General features: G+C 32.1%; 1 protein-coding gene across 1 annotated transcript; it reads left to right on the top strand.

Moving 5' to 3' along the window:
• The first annotated feature begins 1,459 nt into the window (after window positions 1–1,459).
• Window positions 1,460–10,736, top strand: ATCS (Citrate synthase family protein). The gene is made up of 20 exons (XM_020368503.3): window positions 1,460–1,618; window positions 1,746–1,814; window positions 1,901–1,963; window positions 2,267–2,308; window positions 2,793–2,858; window positions 2,981–3,046; window positions 3,222–3,335; window positions 3,500–3,563; window positions 4,034–4,116; window positions 6,867–6,916; window positions 6,991–7,068; window positions 7,246–7,374; window positions 7,581–7,623; window positions 7,774–7,860; window positions 8,071–8,175; window positions 8,756–8,863; window positions 8,984–9,034; window positions 9,981–10,054; window positions 10,154–10,205; window positions 10,288–10,736. The coding sequence occupies exons 2-20, from the start codon at window positions 1,764–1,766 to the stop codon at window positions 10,372–10,374; spliced, it is 1,413 nt and encodes a 470-aa protein (XP_020224092.1). The 5' UTR covers window positions 1,460–1,618; window positions 1,746–1,763; the 3' UTR covers window positions 10,375–10,736.
• Window positions 10,737–10,800: the final 64 nt, after the last annotated feature.

The raw sequence follows: 10,800 nt of genomic DNA, 5'->3' as shown, positions 1-10,800 counted from the left end.
ATTTAAAGAAACAATTTTTATTTATTTCTTAAAAAATTACTTTTAAAAAATATTTTTTTTATAACTTTTTGTTTTATAATTTTAAACAAAACTGTCTTGTTAAGCATTAAATTTTAATAAATTAATTCCAACAAGTTTAGTGTAATTCATAGGTAGCTAGTTAGTTCCTCAAATACGTTGTAGAGATTCCGATAAAATGTATGAAAAATATTTTGTTAGAACAATAACACTTTGAAAATTTTTATCTCTCAGAATGAATTATTTTATGATTAAATTGATGGACGAATATTCTTAGTTCAATTAAAAAATTAGAATCACTTTCATTGTATTCCATAAATATTAGAAAGTAAGAGAATCATTTATAAAAAAAAAACTTTACAAAAAAAAAAGTAAGAGGTTCATTGATAACATCTTATATATAAATTTAAAAAAAATCACTGAAATCTAATATGCAATTTACCACAAATACTTTTTTCTCAATCAATTTATAATATAGATCATGGATGCCTTTTTAAGAATTTTCTAAAACTACAAACAAGAAAGTTGTTTAGATTAAAAGTATAGTAGGTTTAGTTCACTTGGAAAGTTGAGTGACAATAATCAATCAACTTTATTATAAAGGTTTGAAAAATTGCCAAAAATACTTATATAGATAAAGTTGTTTTTTTTATTATTTATAATGTTTCATAATAAATTATATGAAATAATATACAACAAAATAAAGTTAAATAAATTAAATTATGACATTATTAGTTAAATATCTAATTAATGGTACAAAGAAGGAAATTTATATTTTATTTTATGAACATTATATTTAAAAAAAAATTAAAATGACAAAAGTTATGTTTATTTATGTTTCATACTAACTTTATGAAATCATATTTCTTTTTAACATTTAAATTTACAGATATAATCTTGCGAATGATTATTCAATTAAAAGTAAAATCATCGTATCACACTTTTAAGATTTAATTATTTTATTTTGTAAATAATTATTACTTACATGAAATTATATATAATAAGATATAAAACGTATTATAATAGATATAATATGTATATATAAATCTATTTGATATATATTTATACATAATTTAATAATAATTTTAAATAAAATTTAATAATATATATTATATTTATAATATTTATAAAAATAATGTTTAATGACATATATTACATGATGTGTGCAAGATAATTTTTTTAGTGAGTTATAGTTTTTTTTTTTTTTTTTTTCGTCCTTAGAATATCTATCGTCGATAACAGTGATTAATCTCAGTTACGTTGGAGACACCTCAAAAGGTGTGATAGCTGGTTCTAAGATTTTTTTTCACTCATTTTAATATGAATTAATTATTAAAAAAAAATATTGATTATTAAAATTAAATAAAAAAAAAAAAAAAAAAAAGCCAAAGTTGATCTTTGTGGTTACCATCACTGTCTTAAGACTTATTAACGAAAAACATTGCAAGTGACAAGTGTTTGGGTCTAAGTCTAAACACCTGCTTTCACGCCCAAGAAAAACCACTCTTCATTGCAGCATCATTCTCTTTATAAAAACCCTTCAACTCCCAAATTTTCTCGATCCGCGATCTTTCTTCTCCATTTCGTTGACCTTTTACCGGTAAGCTCTTCTTTCGTTTCCAAACCCTAACTACTTCGTTCCCATTTCCTTCCTCATTCCTCGTCGCTCTCATTGCTCCGATTCACGATCCGAATTTTCACTCGCTAACGCTGACAAGCTGATACAGGTTGTTGCGTTGGTGCAAATGGCGTTCTTCAGAAGCGTTTCCGCGCTTTCTCGCCTTCGCTCTCGTGTGGTAACTCGCAACAACGCCAATTATTTAATTTGAGTTTGAGCATTTGTTTGTGTAACTTGCTGATATTGATTTATTTTTTATGACAGGGTCAACAATCTAATCTTGCGAATTCAGTTAGATGGCTACAAACTTCGAGCTCCGGTAACACTGTATGCACTTGCTCTATCCTTATCATTGCGAATTTGGTGCTTGATGAAAGTGTTCAGTGAATGTTATTAGATGCTATGTTTTAACTGAGGACGGTGCTGCTATGGCTGTTATTGTGGTGAAGTTTGGAATTGGATGTTCTAATTTGTAGAGATTAGTTTGTCTCGGTTGGACTTTGGAGGATATCTGAAACTAATTGATTTTTTTTTATTGCGTGAAGTTGGTTGTATATATAGGACTTTGTATTTATTTATTTATATATTTTTTTTATTTTTGTTGAAGTGGGTTATTTTTCTGTTTTGCAGGATCTTTTTTCTGAGTTGAAGGAATTGGTTCCAGAGTATCAGGTTTGCCAGTCTGCAAGTTTTTAAGCTTCCGTAGTGATACCGTTTATGTTGGTTGCATTAATTTGTAATCCATGTTTTTCAGGGTTTATTGTGAGTTTTTGTGTCTGCCTTTCGTTCAAGTGTGGGATAGTTTTGTGATGTTCATACGGAGTGTTGGCTTGATTGTTGTATTCTTGGTTTAGTATATAATTGGGCATAGTGAGTGATAAGTAATGTGAATTAAATTCTTGGTTTGTGCTCAACTTGCAATGCGCAAAGCACAATTGAGTTGTAGTTATTTGTGCTTTGCACATACTATTATGAGTCTGAAATTCTTGGGGAACACCATATCCTTTATAATTCTCTGTGATGATTGGTTCTTAAACAATGTTCCCTTCATTTCATTGCTTCTTCATCCTTAGCTTGTAACTTGAAAATCTTTAATTAATACTTATAAAAATTGTGGTATATGTATTTTTAATCTATACGTAAAACCTGCTTGTAGGAACGTGTTAAGAAGCTGAAGAAAGAACATGGAAGTGTTGAGTTGGGAAAAATCACTGTTGATATGGTAATTACTTTATCTTTTTTGTAGATGTACATCTTTTCCAGTTACCAAAAGCTGTCCACTTTTCTTTTCAATAAGCTTCTGATTTAACTTATTTTTTGAGCACCTTTTGTCACAATTTAAAGGTACTTGGTGGAATGAGAGGAATGACAGCTTTAGTATGGCTAGGCTCAGCTGTTGACCCAGATGAGGTATATATCTAAATTAACTCAATCTTCATTCTTCATATATCTGTGAATTATTAAAGTGAGTTAACACTTGCTTATAACTATTTTGATTAACTGATAAAACTTCTGATGTAGCATCTCATCTGTTTGTTAATTTTTACTGAATGGATCTCTGAGATCAGCATGTTATGTCTTACAGGGAATTCGCTTTAGGGGCATGTCAATTCCTGAATGTCAGAAAAAGCTTCCAGGTGCTTTTCCTGGTGGGGAGCCTTTGCCTGAGGCTGTACTGTGGCTTCTATTGACAGGAAAGGTATGCAATAGTTGTAGAAAATCAAGTTTAATTAATTGTTTTGAACTTTTCTTACTTGTAAGTTGTAATACAATATGACACAATCCTTGTATGAAGGTGTTTTAATATCTGCACTCGGTTTAGATTTTGTTTGTATAATCTTTGATTTACACACTTTGTCACAGATACCAAACAAAGAGCAAGTAGACTCGTTAGCCCAGGAATTGCGCAGTCGTGCAACTATCCCAGGTTCTGTCTCTTTTGATGTCATACCTTAAGCAATGTGTTGCTCATTGCAATTTAATGTACTGACTCATAAAAGTGAATTGACACAATATAAATAGTGCATGACAATATTCAAGACAATAGATATATGATTATAACTTCTAGTCTCATGGTAGCTCGTGTTTTGTTAAGAATCATTGTTGCAAAGAACTGTATGGCTTGCATGTTGCATCTCAATTGTTCTTATTTATATGTATGATTCTTGTTGAGGAATTGCACATCTGCATGTAAGTGGTTGTTGCTTAAAGATACTTACATGATTTATTGCATTTTGTCTGTGTTGTCAACATTCACTCTTTGCTCTTGTTCTTGCTCTTGCTCAAATGTTGTGCATGGTGTGTATAGAAGTTTTAAACATAATTGTTGCTATAGCTTGATTCTGATGCACTTGAATCTGATTTGGACTTTTTTCTTATTATCACTTTTTATTGCAGAATATGCTTATAAAGCAATTGATGCATTGCCTGTTTCGGCTCATCCAATGACTCAATTCACAACTGGTGTCATGGCCCTTCAGGTTGAGTAGCAGATTCCTTTCATGAACTTTTAATTTATATAGTTTTTCTCTCTGTATTTTAGCATTAATTTATCTTCTGTAATTAGATTGGTTAGTTGATCATATTTATTTGATAATACTTTAATAGTATCAAGACTCAAGAGTAAGTTATTTTATAAAGATTAATGATGGTGACAATGGATCAAATTTTAGCTCAGAAAAAAGCAGAAAATAGAGATGGTAATCAATTGATAACTGTAAACCATATTTGACTTGGAAACTAATTATCTCTGAGGTCCAATCTTAGCAAACACATGCCTGTGCTGCTATAATCTTCAAAGGACCATATATGATTACTTGCTTCTTTCATTTCCTTCCCACATCTGAGATGATATGATCTGGAGGAATGCTGGTGCGAAATATGTTGTGTGTATTGCAAAAGTTTAAGTAATTGAAGGTTATCATAAAATATTGGGTCTAGGCATGTCTTTAGAATATAATTAAATCAGTTATGGATGCATGTAGTTTCTGTGGTCTAGTTGCTTAGTATCAGCATTTGTTGTTATTTTTTTTTTGCATATTATTACATTATATGAAAGACTGATTTGGCAGCTCTTGCTTGGTTTCTAAATAGAAGAAAGAGATTAAAGAAAGAGAATTAACTGGGTTGCAGTTGCAAAAGAAGAAAAATGGAAATATGCTTTTGTAATTATAGGCCAAATATATAGTTATTGAGTCTTAGAATAGTGGGTTGTGAGTTTAAACCAACCTACAAAATCAGCTTGTAAGGTGAGGGTTGCCTCCTATTTATAAACCCTTTGATTGTCTTATCTCTGGTCGATGTGAGATTTGAATTTTTCCCAATATATTTTCTCATGTCCAACATTATTGGGCTTGATGCATGGATTAATAATGAATGACCTTTTTTAATGATCAAGGGTAGGTTGGACTTGAGTTTTTTCTAATATACCCCCTCACACACCTAAGACTATTGGACCTAGTGCGTGTATAAAATGGTGGGTGTTCCTTTTAGGAGATCTAGGATAACCCTAATTCAATCTCAGAATAGTGGGGGATTATAGGCCTAACTCAATATTACAAAACCGATTTGTAAGGTGAGGATTGTCTCCCATTTAAAAATTCTTTAATTGCCTTATCCTTAATCATTGTGGAACTTGGGTTTTTCTCAATACACCCCTCCACGTCTAATACTATTGAATTTGATATGTGAATAAATAGTGGATGACCATTTTTAATGATTTAGGATAGACAAGACTTGAGTTTTTTCCAATACTTGGTTTTACAGTGTTTTTTCCCCTCTTTTGCTATTTTCTTTGTATATTGTTTCTTTCTACTCTTAGTGTGTGTTTGGATTTGTTATGAAAAATAGATTATTTAAGTAATCAATTATAGATATAATTGACTATTGGTAAGATCAATTATATGAAATATGTTATGTTTGGGTATTTGGGTGAAAAGTGGTTTTAAGATAATTTATTTTGTTATGCTTGTCTAAGAATAATTTTTATAATAAATTTTTAAAAAAGGGTATTATATTAGTTACAGTAGTTGGTGTTGTAAATAGGAATATTTTAGAAGATAAGAGCTTTTTTAATGTTTATTTTTCTAAGTTCCTATACTATGCTGGGTGGAGATACACACTCGAGCACAGAAAAAATTTCTTTCTCATTTTCTCCCAGTTGGCTTTGTTTTTAAATTTAAATTAATTAATTGGTGTGAATACAATGGAAAAACATAAGTTAACTCAAAAGTAAACTATTAGCTTTTAATCAGCTCCAAAATTTTGTTCATCATCAAAAAACCTATTTATTTTGTTGAGATTATAATCTAAAGCATTCAACACATTTGAATAGTAACACTGAAAACTTATTCTATCAATCATATAATAATATTTAATAGGAATCTAATCTAATCATACTCTCAATATCCATCTAGATTTAGATTCTTCCTTTTTTCCAAAATGAAAAGGAGGATGAAAACGTATTTAGTTTACAATATGTTGTTACCAATGATCATGGTGCTTGGGATCTAGTTACATGAACTAAAAAAATTACTAAATCAATAAAATAAAGCAGTAACATCTGACTTAGGTATATTCAATGTGCTGGGATGATGCCTACAATTAAGTAGAAGGCTTTCTAAAGGGAGGGAAATCTGAATCAATGTAGGTGGGGTGTAAATTCCATTTTGTGCTCGGATATTACAACAGAATAGATGTTCCTATCCACTTATCCTACTCTGTAAACGATTCACACCAAAATGGAGTCTATATTACTTTGCTATGAGCCTTGATCCTTTTAGTACCATCTAGAAATGGCTAAAGTGGTCTGCTACCTTTAACATCTCAGAGACTATGACTAAACAGCTCAATAAAATATGTTAAGTCAAGAATCAGAATATTAAAGCCTTTTGTTTCATAAATCCAGTTTGCATGGATCTGTTAAAAAGCGGAACACAAATCCTGTATCCAGGGCATTATAGGTTTTCCTCAATCCATTCCTCTTTAGACACAGTGAGTGCTCATTTGTTCATTGCTGAGCCAGACAGATCAGAGGATGTTCCACCTATTACATTCCCACTTTACTGGTTTAAAAAGCCCTTAATCTCATTTCCTCAATACTTATTTCTCATCACCCTTTCTCAGATTTGGCCCGAAACTCAGTAAATTAATTTGATTGCCTGTCAGTTATATCATTCATGGTCTTGTAAATAGCAACAAATGATTCACAATCAATTCATTACACTTTCAGGTGCAGAGTGAGTTTCAGAAGGCATATGAGGGTGGGATAGCTAAGGCAAGGTAAATTTCTAAACGGTGTTTGTGTTATCTGCAACCTTATATGTTACTGTAGCTGGTTTGCTGCTTGGATTTAGGTATTGGGAGCCAACTTATGAGGATAGCTTGAATTTAATTGCTCGTTTGCCAGCCATTGCTGCTTATATTTATCGACGGTATGTAAAGCATATCATCCTAATTAAACTTGCACATTTAGCGTACAATGACATGTTATACACACACACACACACATATATATGTGTGTATGTGTGTATGATGGCAGTGATCAGAAGTGTTTGACAGATTTCTACTATCTTCTTACATTTGGATTAACTTGTTATCCTGTTTTAAAGGAAATACAAGGATGGGAAAATCATACCGTTGGATGATTCTTTGGATTATGGTGCAAACTATGCTCACATGTTAGGGTTTGATGATCCGGAAATGCTGGAGTTTATGAGGCTGTATATTTCCATCCACAGGTTTGCTAATGAGTACTGATGGCATGTACTATGATCATGATGGTTGTATGTGTCTACTCTAATTTACCACCAGTGACCCCAGTTATTGGCTTATTGCTAATGGTGGCACATACTGTGATCATCAGTTGTTTATTTCTCTTTTATTTACCATTTACCAACAACCCCAATTTCTAATGTTTGGTATTTTTGTTAAATTTTGTTTGCAGTGATCATGAAGGTGGCAATGTTAGTTCGCACACAGCCCACCTAGTGAGTTACTTCCTTTAATCAAGCTCTTTATTTTATCCTGTTGTAATTTTTATTATATCTATTTTAATATATATCACTCGTTCTTTGGTTAATGCCTGTGTTGTTATTATATTTATTTTTTTAATGTATTGTATGGTGTGTTCCCCTCAGGTTGCTAGTCCACTATCAGATCCTTACCTTGCATTTGCGGCTGCTTTGAATGGTTTAGCTGGGCCCCTGCATGGTTTGGCCAATCAGGTTATTTGGTTTTCCCTTTTTATCAGTTTTCTGTTTATATCATATAAAATTTGACATATTTCATCTTTCTGTTCAGAAATCATGTTTGGCTATAATATTTACTCAGACCTACATTTTAACCATTTTTCTTTTGTAAATAAAACTGTTTTGCAATCAGATACTATGCAAATACATATATTTATTGTTTTGTTCACTTTTATGTTGCTACAGGAAGTTCTACGATGGATCAGATCAATTGTTGCGGAGTTTGGAACTCCTAACATTAGTACAGAACAATTGACTGACTACATTAATAAAACATTGAGTAGTGGCCAGGTAATGTGATAACTGATATGAATCTATGATGCTGGATGAAGTTTTTGTAGCCTTTTATTTTTTACTTTAGCCTATTTGTTTTGCTCAATTAGTTATGAATTAAATATTCTTATGTTTTTTGTTTTGTCTAAACTTAAGTAATGAAATTCGTTATGGAAGAGCAGTGGATGAGAATTACACTTGAGAGATAAAAAAATTGAGCAAAGCATGTCATTTTGTCCAATGTGTTATGCCCAATGATTTGTTAGGTGGAGGGCATTATGCATCTAGACACGCACTACACATGCCCACCCTACAAATTTTCTTTCTTTACAATACAAGCCTTCTCTAACGGGAAGTTTCTACTAGAAAATTAAACAGAGTTTTTTTGTAGATTTTCAAAATAAAAGACTAATATATGAAATTACTAATTAGAGAAAATTACATGAGGGAGGTATAAATATATTATGTTTTACTGCAGCATAATGGTTTTATCATGTGATGATATGCGTATCTTTGCACCAAATGATTTTAAGAGAATCTCATTGTCAGCTTCTCGGATAAAATAGGCTTTGGCTTAATGCACTTTTTGGATTTGCAGGTTGTGCCTGGATATGGACATGGGGTTTTGCGACAGACAGATCCAAGATACACATGCCAGAGGGAGTTTGCTTTAAAGCATTTGCCTAATGATCCACTTTTCCAGCTGGTAATCACTTATTTCCTAATTCCAAGATTGTTTTGGCTTTGGAATGCTTTCTTACTACACAACCAAAGCTACCTTGTAATTCAATTTCTTCATGATCTAATGCCACTGTGACCCTTTCAGGTGTCTAAAATAAAAGAGGTTGTGCCTCCCATTCTTACCAAGTTGGGCAAGGTAGTGTTTATGTTTTTATTTTTTCAATATACTTTCTATGGAATTATTTATTTTCAACTTTGTTTTTTCTCTCTCTCTCTCTCTCCTTTTTTATTTTTTATTTTTTTATTATTTTCAAAATGGTCTATGCTTAATGAATGTACTGCCAAATTCCTGTATAATATGAAAACATTTTTCCACTAAGATTATAGGATTTTAAGGTTGGGGCACAGGGATTGAATTAAACAGAGCGGATTCTGAGGTTTAGCACCGACATTGGATTAAACACAATGGAAGATGGTATAGGAACTGCATGTTACAATAGGGAAATGCTAGCAATATACTATTTGGTGCACTCTTTATTATTGGGTAAACTTCAAATAGATCTCAGCAAATAACTAGAGTTCTCTCTGTTTAATGGGACCTACATATTCCCTTGACATGTAACTTGTTGAAAAGTCTGATACTATGGTTTTTCATTAAATAATGAATTTCTATTTCTATGTTAAGTTGCTAGAGTTTTTTAAATTTGATGACATCAATCATCTGCACAAATCATGGTGAGTTTCATCTGTAAAGAATTTTAATTTTAATTCCAAAGGAATAAAAACGTGGATAAAGATTCAGAAGGGGGGAAAATTGGAGAGAACCATGCAGCATGTGCTCTGTTAAGTTGTCTTTGTCTTGTAGTTTTTATGATGCAAGTATTGGGTTTTTTCAGGGTGGGCATTCACTATTTCTTTACCTACACAATCACATATGAATTTGGATCCGCCCCTTCAGATTCTAGTTTGGTTCTGTTTGCTTTATACTTTTGTTTTTACTGATTTGCACCTAGATGATATGTCACATAATGTTTTCATGTAGAGTCTCGCATTAAATTTGAACACACGTTAAACCGATGTACTCCTTACTCTCTTCGTAATTTATTCATGATGCATTTAAATTTGATTTTTCAACGGTGTAGGTTAAAAATCCATGGCCTAATGTTGATGCTCACAGTGGAGTGCTACTGAACTACTATGGTCTAACTGAGGAAAAGTATGTTGCATATCTCGCCTTTTTGACATGAAATAGCTTTCATTTTTCAATTATTTTTAGGGTGAATGAATCTGATGCTCTGTTAAAATTTGTGGACAGCTATTATACTGTTCTCTTTGGTGTATCGAGGAGCATTGGAGTTGGCCCTCAGGTCTGTCGTGCCCCATATTTTTCCTTGTTAACACTTCTCTTTTTCTTATCTTGGGTTAACATCTCTCTTCGGTGGATTTCAGTTGATATGGGACCGGGCTCTTGGAATGCCACTTGAAAGGCCCAAAAGTGTCACGCTGGAGAAACTCGAGCAATTGTGCGCCAAATAATTCTGAACTCTAAAGCCCCATTTCTCTGTTAATAATTGCTAAAATACACACTGCGGCAGATGTGTGGTGCTGTTGAGTTGAAAATTTGGTACGATTGTAATGATGAATATTCATTACCCTCCCCCATCGTGTTTGCTTAAGAAGAGATTTTGGTATTTAGGTAAAGAGAGTGGTTTTTCACTCTCACAGTTGTCTTTCCACTTTTTCTAAATTAGGTTTGAGGGAGCATAAGAATAAGGGCATTATTGTTTTGGGGTTGTCCCCTTGTATTCTTTCTAACATGTATTTACTTTGAGTCTTGCTTGTGGACAAAATGTAGCTTTCTCTTAAAAGAAAATAAATCTTATCAATACACTCCCTAATGCTCTCATTAAACACTACTGCTTGGAATTTCATGTGAGTACTACTCGGGCAGAGGGAGATTTT

The sequence above is a fragment of the Cajanus cajan genome, chromosome 10, assembly GCF_000230855.2.
Source record: "Cajanus cajan strain Asha chromosome 10, NIPB_CcT2T_4, whole genome shotgun sequence".
Lineage (NCBI taxonomy): Eukaryota > Viridiplantae > Streptophyta > Magnoliopsida > Fabales > Fabaceae > Cajanus > Cajanus cajan.
The sequence above is the reverse complement of the archived record's forward strand: the minus strand, read 5'-3'. Positions and strand labels throughout refer to the sequence as shown.

Bases quoted from the DNA above. Each gene is read 5' to 3' on its own strand.
- ATCS (XM_020368503.3), top strand. From the start codon at position 1,764: ATGGCGTTCTTCAGAAGCGTTTCCGCGCTTTCTCGCCTTCGCTCTCGT. The intron at 3,047-3,221 runs GTATATATCTAA...TATGTCTTACAG, and splicing joins CAGCTGTTGACCCAGATGAG to GGAATTCGCTTTAGGGGCAT. The intron at 3,336-3,499 runs GTATGCAATAGT...ACTTTGTCACAG, and splicing joins GGCTTCTATTGACAGGAAAG to ATACCAAACAAAGAGCAAGT.